Here is a 14,903-nt window from a genome sequence, read left to right on the forward strand (position 1 = left end):
CATGCCTTTCCGGTTCCCCTTTTCCTCTGGCCCCACGTGCTCAAACGTGTTGTAAGCTCTCGCTGTGGTTCGCCACCCGTCTGGCGTGGCTGTGCTCTGGCAGGGACGGCTCCCAGGCAGCTGCTGCTCCCCCTGCTCCCGCAGCCGTTTCTACATCTTTGATTTTACCCCACAAATTACTCAATGGCCCTTCACGAGGAAAATGCTCCCGCTGTTGTTTCTCTTTGTAATCCTCCTGGGCAGGAGGAAGGTCCAGTAGTGCAGGCTCAGTGCTGCTCGGACAATCCCAGGATCCTCTGCGACCGCACATGGCCACACAGGACTTCATAGCCATCAGCAGGGATCAACCCGAGAACCTTCCACTCCAAAGACACCAGACCTCTGCCATCAGAGCTGCTATTGCCACCATTAAACGGCCCACAGGAAAATGCCCTTTGACCTTTCACCCTCACCGAGTTTCCCCAGGAACAGGAGATGTTATTTGAATAGCAATGCTGCTGTCCAGAATAGCCGCTGAGCTCCTCAGGTTACCATACCAGTCCATGGGGTTAGCAGAAGGTCCTGCCTGCACTGCAGTATGGACTGAGCCTACTCCCTGCCCAAGAGGAGGTGGAAGACTAACAGCATAGTGGCCCAGCAGGGAGGAAGCATGGCCCAGTCGGTAGCGCAATGGACTGGGCCTCCAGAAACCTGGAGTTTCTTCTTAGCTCTGACACTTACCTGCTGGATGACCTTTGGCAAGTCACCTTCCATCTCTGTGCCTCAGTTGCCCCTCCAACCCTTTGTCTGTTTTGCCCTGCAAGCTCTTCTGAGCAGTCACTGTCTCTGGCTAAGTGTGTGTACAGCACCAAGCACAATGGGGCCTTCATCTCGCACGAGGGAAATAATCACAACAACAGTCGCTGGAAGGAAGTGACTAGCAGATAGGGGCGTGGGGAGCACAAGCACAGAGGGCCAGGAAGCTGCAGAAGCTGCGAGGCACAAGAGATGTAAGGATTTATCTTGTCAGCGAAACGTATCCCCATCCAGCAGAACCATGGTCCCCCCAGAAGCAGCAGGCCTGGGTACGAAGTTCACACACATTTGTGTTCCTATCCACTAGAGGGCAATAGTGCACTTACACAATAGCGGGTGCTGCAGAAGGGACTGAAGATATGGGGCTGGCTAAGTGGGATCTGGGGTTCCTCCGGATTACTTTTTCACTCTAACCTGCTATTTTCCACTGTGCAATTCTACCCACACCTTACTCCCACCAGGAATCCCAGCCCTGGAAAGGAGGGCGAGCCGCCCCTGTATACCCACAGATCTCTGAGATTTGGCCTCTCATCTCAATGACACCCAAAGGGCTGGTGTCCGAAACTCCCCCCACTCCCATCGCCAGCACCTGGGGAGTGTGTCTGGGATTAACTCTACCAGATGGCGGCCAGGCACCCAGTACCTGCCCCGCCCATCACCCTCCCCATCACAAACCCGGTTCCTGAGCTCAACACGGCTGCCCGCAGAGAAGTCCCCCAAGTGGCCCAGGGCCATGCCGATCTGCCCCGTGTGCAGCGCTTGGCAGAAGTACAAGCCTGCAATTGACAAAGGCCTGGATTCAAGCTTGTGTGTGTACCAAGCTATTCGCACACAGGCCAGGATCCCAAAGGAGGAACACTCGCGTCACCCACGAATGGCTGCATCATCCCCTCCCGCAGGCATGGCTCCTTCTCTGGCCGGGAAGAAGCCTTGTAACACTGCACAGAGCTGGGGTGCCCTCTGGTGGCCCTGTCTATGCCTGGCACCTCTGTTTTGCACAGCAAGCCTCCTCACTGGTATTACAGCAGCAGAGCTTCATCCAGAGATCTCAAAGCACTTCAGAGACATCAGCAAACTGAGCCGCACAGTCTCAGCTACAGGAAGCATTATTCTCCCCACTTGATAGCAGCAATGCTCGCCTCTCACATTTCCCTCCTTCCCATCTCCCCAGGCTGTGGCTGCGAATGCACCCCCACTCACCTCCAGCACAGGTCTGGCGTTGTTATGCACAGACAGGATGTGGGTGACCCTGTTCTTTGTCAAATTTTCTCTGTCCTCAGAATCTGTAGGCAGAAAAAGTCTCATAAACATCCAACCCTCTCTTTAAAAGCTGGCCCATAAAGCATTAAGTAGTAATATTCGTTTGCAGCAGCTAAAACACGTAGTGGTCTACATGCTAGTCTTTTCTATTACATTGACTACATTCTGCACTAGGAGGGGCAGGAAATTTATGATCCAATAGGTCTTTCCCACTGCTAATAGCTCTGATCTTATTAGAAATTAAAACTGGTCAAAACCTTGGGTTTCCTCCTCTTTCCCTGCCCCCTCCCACCCCCAGCTCCATGGAAAATTTCAACAAAAATGACAGGTTTCAGAGTAGCAGCCATGTTAGTTTGTATCCACAAAAAGAACAGAAGTACTTGTGGCACCTTAGAGACTAACAACTTTATTTGAGCATAAGCTTTCGTGGGCTTCAAGAAGTGAGCTGTAGCCCACAAAAGCTTATGCTGAAATAAATTTGTTAGTCTCTAAGGTGCCACAAGTACTCCTGTTCTTTCAACAAAAATGCAATTTTGTTTTGTTTGGTTTTCATGGAAATTTTCAGTGGAAAATTTTGACTTTGCCAAAAAAAAAAATATTTGGACGAACATGGCCAAAATCGACTGCTCAATTTTCAGGCCAAAAAAAACAAACAAACACCACACAGAGTTTTGGGGGTTTTGATTTTCTGACAAATAAAAAAAAAGAAATGCTTCTGAGGAGAGAAGACATTTTGTGGGAAAATTTTACTTTAATTGAAAATCCAATTTTCCGTCCCAAAAAAAAAAGTTTTGATGGAAAAATGTCATCGGCCCCCTGAGAAACATACCTGTTTACTAGCACCAGCTTGGGTTCCTAGGTGTTTGAGGGACCATTCAGGGACGGGATCATTCAATCCAATCCCACAATCTTTTGAGAGTGAGAAAGGTCATGGGCTTTGTGCATTCTCTTATTTACACAGAAGCAGCATTTGAGATGTTCTGAATCCTACAGTCACCCTTTCCCAGCCCTCTGGAGACTGTGGATGCAGATACATCTTCTCCATACTGCTTTGACGTCTTTTCACTCTGGAAGGTGCATGCCAGGGCACTCAGCATTAAGATCATACCTCCGTGAGCCACATTGGTGGAGCCGAGTCGTCTTGTGGCCGGCTGTAAAACTGACAAGTCTGGAGTGCTCTTATGACTTAGATTCCCCTCCAGGGCTGGGACCCCATGGAACTGCACAAACACGCACAGAGATGTGCCCAGCCCATAGGAATTACAGCCCATTCTCCTGTTTAAAGGCAGCAGTCACTAATTCAACAAGGTTTAGCCTGTAGAGAGACATAAACTGCTCCCTCTAGTGGCTATATCATGTGTCCCAAATCCTGCCCAGCCTCAGGCATCGTCACCGGCTGCTGGACTGTTCTGTGGTGCCACACACTTTCCAAACCCCATCACCATCCCCTCTTCAGTTCCCTCTGCCTCTCTCCTTCAGGCATCCCTGACACTGGGTGAGGGATAAACCCACCAGCAGCACGGCAGGCTATGACTCCAAGCAGGTCTAGGAGAACAGCTCCAAAGACTACCTAGTCTATTACGTCTACACTATATCTGGGAGCAGGCCACCCAGCCTGGATCCACAGACTTGCTGTGGCAGGGCTCACACTAGCGCCCTAAACATACCTGTGTAGATGCTGCAGCTCAGGCTCTAATCCCAGAACTTACACCAACTCCCTCTGTGACCTCGGGCAAGCCACTCAACTGCTCTGTGCCTCAGTTTCCCCCATTGTTAAATGGGATACTCATACTTAGTTCTCCACCTACCTCTCCGAGGAGGAGTGAGGATTAACAAGTTAATGTCAAAGGGCTTTGAGAATTAAAAGTGCTGAGGAATAGAACAAACCTACACCCACCCAGGACTTGCATCTGTCTCTTTGCTGTGCACCAGTGTCCTTCAGAACCTCACTGCTACTCCAGAGACAGCATGTTTCCTCCTGCTCTGAAAGTCTGGGTCCCTGCCACAGGAGAGTTTCCATTAGCAGCATGGGGACTCTGCCATACATAGGCACAATTCAGATTGCATCCCGCAGAACCACAGACTACTCTCTTTATTAAGATGGCTCACAGCTTTGCAATGCTTCTTTTCTCTCTCTTTAAAAATATACATTTTGCGGCTTCCCCCACCTACACATTACACAGAGTGGGTAAGTCGACATTGCAGACATACCCACACTAGCATTGAGCTAATGGCCACTCAAGTATATCCCCTAGGTCCTGGATGGGAAGAATTAACCCACCTGTGCTGCCAGGCTTCAATACTATTGTTACTTGAGTGAGTTTTGATCTAGCTCAGGCATGTCTCCCTGTGCTGCAGTCACGCCTCCTGACTGCAGTGTAGACGTACTGGCTGTGGCCTTTCTGGTTTCCGCAGTCTCTCCATGGAGAGGTTCTACTGACATGCAAACTTACAGCCCTTCTCTCTTCATGTCTTTCTTTGCTCTGTCGCCCCACTGCTTCATTTAAAGCCAAACGTCGGACACCTTTAGAAACCAGCACTGGGGGAAGAGAAATCATTTAACCGGAAAGAATGGAGCTTCCATCCAGCCCTTCCCTGACCTTTAGAGAGAGCGCGCCTCTTATACAAACAGGGGGCAAGGATTCCTCAGTCCAGGTAATCAGATCCTTGAGTTACAAGGGGCTTTTCCCATTGGGCAGGTGTAGTAGATTGAAAACACACCAGTCACCTAGAACCCCCTCTCTGTGGTACTTCTCTGGCGCCCATCACTGCTGTATCTAAGCACCCCATAACCGTTCAGGTACTTACCCACCCTCACAACGCCCCCGGGAGACAGGGCAGTGCTGTTATCCCCATTGCACAGATAGGGAACTGAGAGGCTGTGGTCACACAGGGAGGCATTGCCGGAGCAGGGAATTAAACCCAGACTACCCAACGCACTGGCCCATGTTTCCTCTCTACCTGCTCCTGCAGAGTACACCAGCTCTGCAGTGGCAGCCACGCCATCCCAGGCATGGTGATCACTAACTCGCTAGGGGAGAGAAATCCAGGGGTGTGTGAATCACTGAAGAACCAAACCCAGCCCTTCACGTTCGCCGGAAAAAATGTCACCCTGTCCAGGAAATGCAGGCTGTCTGCTGTGGCGTAAAAGGCAAGCCCACAGTGACACCCAGACTTCATGCTTAAAGTGCAGGGCTGCCTGGAAAACAACCCTTACAAAATAAATACAAAATACCCGGCCTGAGTGGCTAAATCCTGGGATACAGAGCAGGCTCCACATTATGCTAGTGTAAATATAAAGACGTCGGTGCCTATATATTGCAGTGCCTATATACTGCTGGTTCCTTATAGGTGTGTTTGAGCATAGGAGTGACATCTCTTTAAGGTCCCCTATAAATGCAATAGGCAGATTATATCAGCTGGGTATTATTATTCTTCAAATATTTACATTATGGTAGCCCCCAGAAGCCCTGGTCGGGCTCATTGTGCTAGGAGCTGTCCAAACACATACGAAGCCACAGTCTCCACCATAAGGAGTTTACAGTCGAAGACGTAAAGGGGTGTGTGAGGTTGGAGGGGTAGGCATATACTCAAATAGATACCATACAAGGGTTAGGGAGAGACACACATTTGGAATTCTTTACCTGTTAATTATAAATGTATGAAATGACATCTGCCCTTCCATCCCCCTTGACCCAGCTGATTTCACAGAAGCACCACAGCGGAGCTGGGTCCGGTGGGGACATATAAAGGAAGGATGGGGTAGTGAGCTGCCTTACAGAACAGTTCACAGGACCAGCCTTTAAAAATGCACCCAAAAATATTTTGTTTTACTTGTAAACTGAGCCAACCTGCTATGGAATCTCTGCCTAGCACACACAATGCTTAAATTCCCTGCTCGGCTCTCAGTCTGGTGATAGTGAGGTGGAGAAACCTAAGATCCACACATCAGATAGACAAAAGGAAGCACACAGAGGAAGGAGGGTCCGGTGGTTAGAGCACTAGTGGGCCATTTCGGAGACCCCGCTTCAATCCCCTGCTTTGCCACTGACTTCCCATGTGACCGTGGGTAAGTCACATGATCTCTCTGTGCCTCAGTTCTCCAGCTGTACAATGGGGTTAATAGCACTGCCCTCCTGTGGTGTTGGAACAATTTGTATCATTGGGATGCTGAGAGCCATTGAACCAAACTATAAACCTTGTATATCGTGGAAACCACTTCAAGCCAGGGGTGCTGCAGCACCCCCAGCACCCCAAGTGCCAGTGCCTATGCTGCCCTCTCTCACAGGATAAACACATTAATGGTTGCGAGGTGCCCAGAGATGGCCCACAGACAGTATCCTGGCAATGTTTCATAGCAGCGCTGGCGTGGCAGTTCTGAAAGGTTCGTCTAATAATTAATTATCCCCATTCGCCCAGCCCTCCTGAGGAACGCATTAAAATCAGTTCAGATCTGTCATCAGGCAAAGCACCCTGGTGCCTCTCAGCCTCTTCCCAGAGAACAGCTGCAAGCTGGAAGGGCATGCTGGGTAATGATATGCAAATGAGAACATCAAGCAGCCTGCCTCTCTGCTAGAATCCCACCAGTCTCAGCAGTGCTGACACAAGGAGCTGGTAACCTGGGGGCTGGGTTTACTTAGGTCAGGTCTGTAACCCCGGCCCAGGCACATACTACACCGTGCTAGCTCTCGTCAGCCCAGGGAACCACCCTGGTAAATTCCACTTGGTGCAATCTGCACGCTAAACACAGACTGAAGGCAGAATTAGCATTGTCCAAAGAGCCTCAGTTCCAGGGTTGCCAACCCTCCAGGATCGTCCTGGAGTCTCCAGGTATTATAGAATAATCTTTAGTGAAAGATGATGTCATGTGATGAAACCTCCAGGAACACGTCCAACCAAAACTGGCAACCTTATCCCTGCTCTGCAGTTCATTTTCTTTTTTCTTTACTCTTTTTTTCACTCCTCCTGCCTCTTCTCTTTACTCCTCATCCTCCTAACGCTATGTGGAAAAACTCCTGGCCCATCCAAAGGGGAATCACAGTGCCATCGGCGGTGCAAGAGATACATAAAACACTTCCAGGCCCTACTTCCAACAAGCAGCTTGGCTGTTCTGATGGGCAACAACCAGAGGGTCTCCTAGCATCACCACCCAGGGAACAGCTTTCAAAGGGCAGCAGCTTTCATGGAAGATGCCTGGGGCTGGCTCCCAGTGGATCGGAAAGCACTGCTAAGAAGGTCTAGGTGTTGGCCCGGTGGGAATTTCACCGTAAATACAATGGTGTGGGCGCCAACGTGTCTGTTAAACTTCCCCAGGGCCAGCCACGTGCCAAAGGCCTCAGTGCAGTGAACGGGTCTCTCTCCTCAGCAGCAGAACTGCTTGTAGCTCCTGCAAAAGGCCACGCAGGACTGGGACGAGGGACCTTGCATTGTCTCGCCACGGGTGAGGATGAGAGTCCTGCAGAGGGCAGATTCTCTGTGGCACAGCGATGGGGAACAGCTCCCGGGACCCCGCCAAGGAACCTGTCTGCAGGGCCCTTGCTGACTATCAGGCGTGTTTGAGTGAGTATGTGTGTGTACGGGGGCGGGGGGGGTGTCCTCTCTACAGCTTCTGAGAAGGAAGCCTCCTTGGGAAGGAGGGAGCGCCCTTTTTCATACACGTGGCCCATTTATACAGTCTCTGGTTCATAAGGGCCCAGTCCTGGGTGGGTGCTGAGAGCCTTCAACTCACAATGAAATCACTGGGAGCTGAGGATGCTCGGCACCTTGCACAAGGCACTCAGTACCCAATAGGATCAGGCCCTTGGATTCTTTACTCGGTGGGGCAGGAACCGTGTCTTCCTGTACAACACCAAGTGCACTGATACTGCTTGGTCAACAATCTTCCTTGGTGCTTGGGAGATGGAATGAGCGAAAGACACTTACCCCGGATGTTCCCCAGGTACAGGCCCTCAACAACCTGAGAAGAGACAAAGAAAGGAGAGATTTCAGAGTGGCCTCAGGGTAAGAATCCTGCTGCTGGAGCAGGTGAATTGCAGGATTATGCAATAAAACCAATGATGACATTAAACCTTGTGATCATGATGTCACTCAGCCTGGCACCAATCCTGTGGCTGGACTTTAAAAAGTGGTTTGGATCATTTCTGACCCCTTCCCACTTGTGCAATGAAACCTCATCATGCTTAGGGGGAGACATGTGGTGGTCTGCAGTGATCCTCAGTTACAGCACTGCACAATGAGCCAGGTACCTAAGGGCATCAGGTTCTGGCCTGTGACAGAGACAGGGCACCAAACTACAAGGAGCAGCGTGTCGCCCGTTTGGACTGAGGGCAGGTTGTGGTGCAGTTAGTTGATGAGTAACACAAAGGGTGCCGTGTTGTTACTGTGATTTGCTTAGTCAGTAGTGTGCTCCGTGCTGTACAGGACACAAAGACAAATACACTCCTGGTCCCAAATGGTTTAACAGTCTGACAGATGCTGAGGTTCTGGCAGTGGCTGAGGTGTGACAGGGTGTTCACCCCACAGTAGCCTGAAAAGGGTTGTTGTGTCTCAGAGGGGGTTAAGTTACCTGATAAACCACACCTGAGGGAGAGGACTGAGAATGGAGCCCCCGCTGAGCAGGAGCAGGGGGGGCTGATATAAGGCCAATCATGAGGACAGAAGAAGACTTCAGCATTGAAACCTGCAGTCACTCTCCCGGCTTACCGAGAAATGAGGGAGAAACGCAGGGGGAGAGTAGAAGCCCTGGGACACGGGCCCTAAGGCAAGGGTGCACCTATACAGAAGGGTTGTGGATAAGGAAGCCTGATAGAGACAGAGTAGGAAGCAGGCCAGGGAAACAGCAGCAAGGTTTGGGACAGAGCAGACCCTGGCTGCTGATTGTAAGGTCCCTAGGCTGGAACCCTGAGTAGTGGCCAGGCCCAGGTTAGCCTCCAGCCACAAATGAAGTGGCCTAGCCTTGAACTGGAGGACTGCCAGGAACGATACCCGGACAGCCAGGGAGGTGAGACACTGATACCCAGGAAAGGGAACGCTAGAATGACCTGGCCCAGTCCCAAAGAGGAGGCATCCTGAGTCTCAAAGGGGAAGCACTGCAACTCCTGGAGCGTGAGCGGGACTCAGCGCGAATGAGACATGAAAGGGGGCGTCAGAGGCGGAGCTATTCCCCAGACACAGCCACAAGGAGGCGCCCCAGCCCTGACTAGTGAACCCCCTGACACAGGGAGGAGAGAGGAGGGAATAACTGACTTTTTCTTGTTTGTTTCATTCTCTCCTTTCCCAGCACATGCGTCCTTCTCTCTTGAGCCCTGATCCAGCAAACACGCACATGCTTAGCTTGAAGCCTGAGATTTGTCCCATGGTATGAATTCAATGGGAATGATCACAGGCTTCACGTTAAGCACATGCGTAAGTTCTTGTAGGATCAGGACCTGGGGTTGCAAACCCTTTGGAGAAATTATAAGCTACATGTAGAATTAAAAACTATCTTAATTAATAAGCAAACAAAGTGCATTAGGTTGTAAACATTTCCAAGACCCTGGGTGTCTTGCCCAACGCCAGTCTGGGAATGCAGAAATGTAGAGTTCAGTCAAACTCAGGCCTTTGACGTTAACACATTTAGTTTGCTGGCTTACATTTAAACACATAGAATCGTAAGACTGGAAGGGACATCGAGAGGTTATCTAGTCCAGGCCCTGCACTCCTGGCAGGACTAAGTATTATCTAGACCATCCTTGACAGGTGTTTGTCTAACCTGCTCTTAAAAATCTCCAGTGATGGAGATTCCACAACCTCTCTGGGCAATTTATATACCCTGATAGGTAGGAAGTTTTTCTTAACGTCCAACCTAAACCACCCTTGCTGCAATTTAAGCCCATTGCTTCTTGTCCTACCCTCAGAGGTTAAGGAGAGTATTTTTTTCTTCCTCCTCCTTGTAATAACTTTGTATGTACTTGAAAACTGTTATGTCCCCTCTCTCTGTCTTCTCTTCTCCAGACTAAACAAACCCAATTTTTTCAATCTTCCCTCATAAGTCATGTTTTCTAGACCTTTAATCATTTTTGTTGCTCTTCTCTGGACTTTCTCCAATTTGTCCACATCTTTTCTGAAATGTGGCGCCCCGAACTGGACACAATACTCCAGCTGAGGCCTAATCAGCGTGGAGTAGAGCGGAAGAATCACTTCTCGTGTCTTGCTTACAACTCTCCTGCTAATACATCCCAGAATGACGTTTGCCTTTTTTGCAACATGGGTGGTTCAGGAACCCAAATGTTAGTGCTGGTCAATCGCCCTGGAGCTGGACAGTCTCTGTTTATCACCAGAGCAGGTACCTTATGGGCTGTGGCAGGGCCAGCTCACCCCCATGTTGCCAAGTCAACGCGTCTCCACCTTTACAGGGTGAGTCCAGGAGTCCAGTCTCCATGGCCCAATCAGCCCTTGGCTCTCCACTGAGGCTGCCAATGAGGGGGCCAGCTGAGCAGGTGGCGTTATGAGGACACCTGAGCACCAGGAAGTGGTCTGAGAATCTCAGCTCATTTCCCCCAGGTGATCCACAGTCACACCTTCAGTCATCAACGACCCCGGGAGCTGCAGAAGAAGCGAAAGTTTCCTGTATCCCAATGTCCTGGGCTGTCCACTCTCCTAACATACAGTACGTTAACCATCCGACGCTGTTGGAAGAGGCACCACAGCTCATCCAACCAGCCAGTGACTCCAATGGGGAATGTGGCCCAAATGCCAAACCAGATCAGCTGACCCGCTGCCAAGCTCCACACGCACGTCAAGTTGCATGGCAACCGAAACACAAGCAGCACCTGCCGTGACCTTTTGAAGAGACTCGGCTTGCCTTTAAATGATGATGAGCCAGGGCTGTGCCAAGAGACGCTGGGACTTTGTTTTGAGTTTCTATAGCAACAACCTCTTGCAAACAGTTTTAAACGCTGGCTCTGGGGATGCATCCGGGGCTGGGAAGAGATGGAAATGCCTGGGCTATTTTTAATACTTTCCAATGGGGATACTTCAGCCAACTTGTTTTGTCTTTGATGCTCTCCTGTTGGTTCCAAAGAGGAGAGGAGATCTCTACGACGATTTACATAACGTCGTAAACCTTCCATGGCACTTTAGAGAGCTGGGACAAACAATCGGGTCCCTGGGACCCTGGCAAGGTTGCTTTGCACCATTCCAGCATCACAAAGCACTCTTCAAGCTGGGTCAACAGGCTGCACGAGGATTCTCCTGGGGGCCATTGCAGCCGGGTAGGAATTTAGGGCAGCTCTAGACCCCATCAGCCTCGGGACCAGGCGTGCACAAAGCCGCCTTTGCCCATACCTCTCTTTGGCTGTGCTGAGCGGCCCACTGCCGCTAGCACTCAGATAGTGGACGAGTGGAGGGATCTGTCAGAAGAGATAGATGGGTAGGATCCAGCCCACAGTCCCTGCCCCAAGGAGCGTGCAGTCTGAATTAGCCAAGCAGAGACCATGGTAACGGACAGAGAGAGCCAGGTACGTTCAGGTGGCTGCAGTCAGAGGCTGAGGCTGAGGCAGGAAGAGCAGAGAGCCCATGAGCAGCAGCCCTTGGCAGACAGGAAGGTAAACGGAGCAGGTTTTAAGAGAGGTACTGCAGTAGAAGAGCATGGCCTCCTGGTGCACAGGACAGGGGAGGCTCCTCCAGGTTTGGGGAGCAGCGTGAAAACCCCAGAGGTGGGAATGGTAGGAGAGTGCACCATGCTCAGGGCAGGAGACGGGACGCAATGGGAGATGGGACAGAAACAGCTGAGTTACTTAGTTGAGCTCTGCTCCTCTAGCGTATCATCAGAAAGGCAAAGGCCAGAGGAGCAGTTACCCAGGGTCAGATGGCTCCGAGGATTGGGGCTGGCCAACAGGGCCTACGGTTTATGATCAGTGACTGGCCATGTCTAGACTCTGTCTGGGAATGATTTTGGCTATGCAGTGGCTTTAGCTCTCATGACATCAGAGGACTGAACTCTTTGCCCTTCTAAGGAGCTAAGAGAGAGGAGGGAGGAAAAGAAACCAGGCACTTTGTCTTCAAGCACTGTGTTGCTCCTGGTAGAACAGCCAAGCCGGCAGTGTCATCATGACTGATCGCTCCATGCAGCCAGCTGGAGGACCTTGCGAGGACATCGCACAGTCCAGAATAGATCTCTGTCTCAAGACCACGCTCTACAAATAGACAACTTGAAAAGCCTCACTCTGCTGGGACCTGGCTGAGCCCACAATCAGAGAGATGAGGCAGCTAAGAGGGATTCTGGGGCTGGCAGCTTTGAGTCCATAACTACAGGCAGCACCTGGCCCAGGATGAAACAAACAGGCAGCAGGTGTGAGTCCCCATCCAGCATGAAAACTCTGAGTGCTGGAAAGCAGGGGTCTGGTAGTCATGGCAAAGCTGTATATCTCTTCGGCAACATGGAGCGATGCACAGCTAGGCATCTTCCTGGGGTTGCTGGGAAACACACTGCCTGCTACCTAGCTGGGAACTCATCCCGGGGGACACCATTTGATGGCTGCACAGCCCTACCCCACGCTGGGGTGCAGAGCACCCTACCTACTGCCCAGCTGGGCATCTCTCTCTGCACAGTAGTTGCTAGCCCTCATGGCTGCAGAGAAAGACAGGAAGCCAAAGAACCTGAAAGGCTCAAAAGGCAAATAAAATAAAATAAAAGTTGGTTCATTTTCATTTTTTTTAAAAACCGCACATTGTAAGTCAATCATCATGATTTGGGGGAGGGATTGGACTCATGATTTTTGAACATTTGGGTCTGGCAATACTGGTTCCCTTTCCGTGTCTCAGATCATTGTCCTGCTGCAGCCTCTCCTCAAACACCCAGAATGCCCTGTAAGCTCTTGCTTTGATTCCAGTTGCCCCACCCCCCCTTTGAAGCACCATGAAAGCTGGACCCTGCTTTGATGTATGGTGGGAACAGGGGCAAAGGGCCACGAGCACATATGAGGAAGAGGGGCTGGAGGCAGGATTGTAGTATAGAAATAGGGAGTTAGTGTTTGCAGAGTCCTTTAAGATCATATGTACGATGAAAGGCTGAAAATTTTCAAATTGTTTATTTTGTGAATTTTTTTTATGTTTTTTCTATCAATTCTAGTGCAAATTATTGTAATGAACTGTCTAGCATGTATGTGCACCACTGCCATCTACTGAATGAAATCAGAACAGTGCAACTGTGTGTCATTAGCCCCATACTGCTAATAACCAACAGAGATTCTCCTTCAGTTAAGATGGCAGGAGTCTGCTACTCTTGCTTTTGGAGTAGGAGAATCTGATTTGTAGCCACACTACTGATTTCCCAACTGATCATGGCACAAAACACAATGTGGTCATCACATTCCTTAGGGGGCACAGGTTCGTAACAGCATTAGGGCTCCTTGCATCCAAATGACAAGACATTCTATGCATAGAAATGTCACACCCACACATTTAGTGGAAGTGGACTCTAAGTCCAGACCTGCTCTGTCATTCAGTCTGGTTTCTGCTAAATCAGAAAAGTTTGCAGTTTGTGTGATGCAAAATATTAACTTATCAGAAAAGCCCACAGTCAAACCCTCTACACTGTCCCCCTGGCTTATAAATATTTAAATGTCAGAGAGCTGCTTAAATTATTTAAATCTACTCTATCTGCTTCTACAAATTATCACTAAACTCCTGATCTCTCATACAGAAGCTTGGATACTAAAATTAAAGCGTCAGTAAATAATCATTCCACTGGCAACTCAGTGCACTTGTTTTCTGTCCTGTAGAGAGGCCGAGATCTCTCCCTGAGGCTGCTGCAATATGAGTCATCCCACTTGTTCAGCTGCTCCCTCCTCTGGCTATGGACACAAAGAGGGAAGCCATGCTCTCTCCTTTTCATCTTCTGGCTTCGTCACTGCTGCAGAGCCAATACCTGCCCCTGGAAACATATCCCTTCCCCAGAGATTTGCCCTGTTACCTACACCTCAATCCGCTACATCTCACTATCTTCTTTTGAAAACAGGAAGAACAGTTCAGATGTATTTTTTACTTAGGACTTCTGAAGTTATTGTAACAATAACAGACAAAGTACAGCTATATTATCCCCATAAAAGTCCAATAATTATGTATAATAAACCCACTCAGCAGTAGGTAAGGCCACGACACACCTTAGGGTAGAAAAATCTCACAAAAGAGGGGAAAAAATAATTCTTAATAATTAATCCCACTTTGAACCTGCAGGATCTAACAACACAAGATTTAACAGTGGAATGGGTCCCCAAAATGTGTAAAAATATGTATTATTTGATTCTGATGGCTCTGTGGAGTTACTGAGCTCTCAAAAGAGTAGTAGAGGACTTGAAAATGGCTCTGAATTAGGAATCTGAGTTCTGTATTAGTGTTGATGCCCTATGGATAACACATACCTACTCGCCTCTCTGGGAGATAAGAGTGCTGTTAGCAGAGCACTGGATCTGCCAGGGTAGCAAGTCCCCAAATTCTCAGCCCTGATCTTCCTCAAAGCTTGGGAGTTTTCAGTTCAAGGTTTCGATTTGAAGCCGTAAGACACAAGCCCCAGTCCTGAAAGGGTGCCCCCTGCAGAGCTCTTATTGCAGGACCAGGACCACAGTTTGTCCAATGAGTGACTATTTTCAGATCCAGGCTGTGTTTGAAGAAGTTCTCATAAAACAACGCCCCAGCCTTTCTTGCAGGGACGCCAGCCATCCTGTTTGTGAAACTGGTGTTATACCACGATGCAGCAGCATGAGGACAGGGTGGCGAGAGTCTGTGCTGATCCAGTGTCTCTATTTTAGTTCCAGGATCTAATTTTAAATGTTAGATAAGTCATGCCTCTCCCAGTGATTTACGGACAT

The 14,903-nt window shown here is 49.7% G+C and overlaps 1 protein-coding gene across 2 annotated transcripts in view; it reads right to left on the reverse strand.

Moving 5' to 3' along the window:
• The window catches only part of LOC120384515 (dual specificity protein phosphatase 22-A-like), a 42,029-nt gene that overhangs the window by 26,137 nt on the left and 989 nt on the right, over window positions 1–14,903 (reverse strand). For both annotated transcript variants that reach the window (XM_039503346.1, XM_039503347.1), the window contains exons 3-4: window positions 7,978–8,011; window positions 1,996–2,078 (exon numbers count right to left, since the gene is read on the reverse strand). In XM_039503346.1, the coding sequence (XP_039359280.1) occupies window positions 1,996–2,078; window positions 7,978–8,011 (117 nt within the window). The remainder of the gene's footprint in view (window positions 1–1,995; window positions 2,079–7,977; window positions 8,012–14,903) is intronic.

The sequence above is a fragment of the Mauremys reevesii genome, linkage group 16 (genome assembly GCF_016161935.1).
Source record: "Mauremys reevesii isolate NIE-2019 linkage group 16, ASM1616193v1, whole genome shotgun sequence".
Lineage (NCBI taxonomy): Eukaryota > Metazoa > Chordata > Testudines > Geoemydidae > Mauremys > Mauremys reevesii.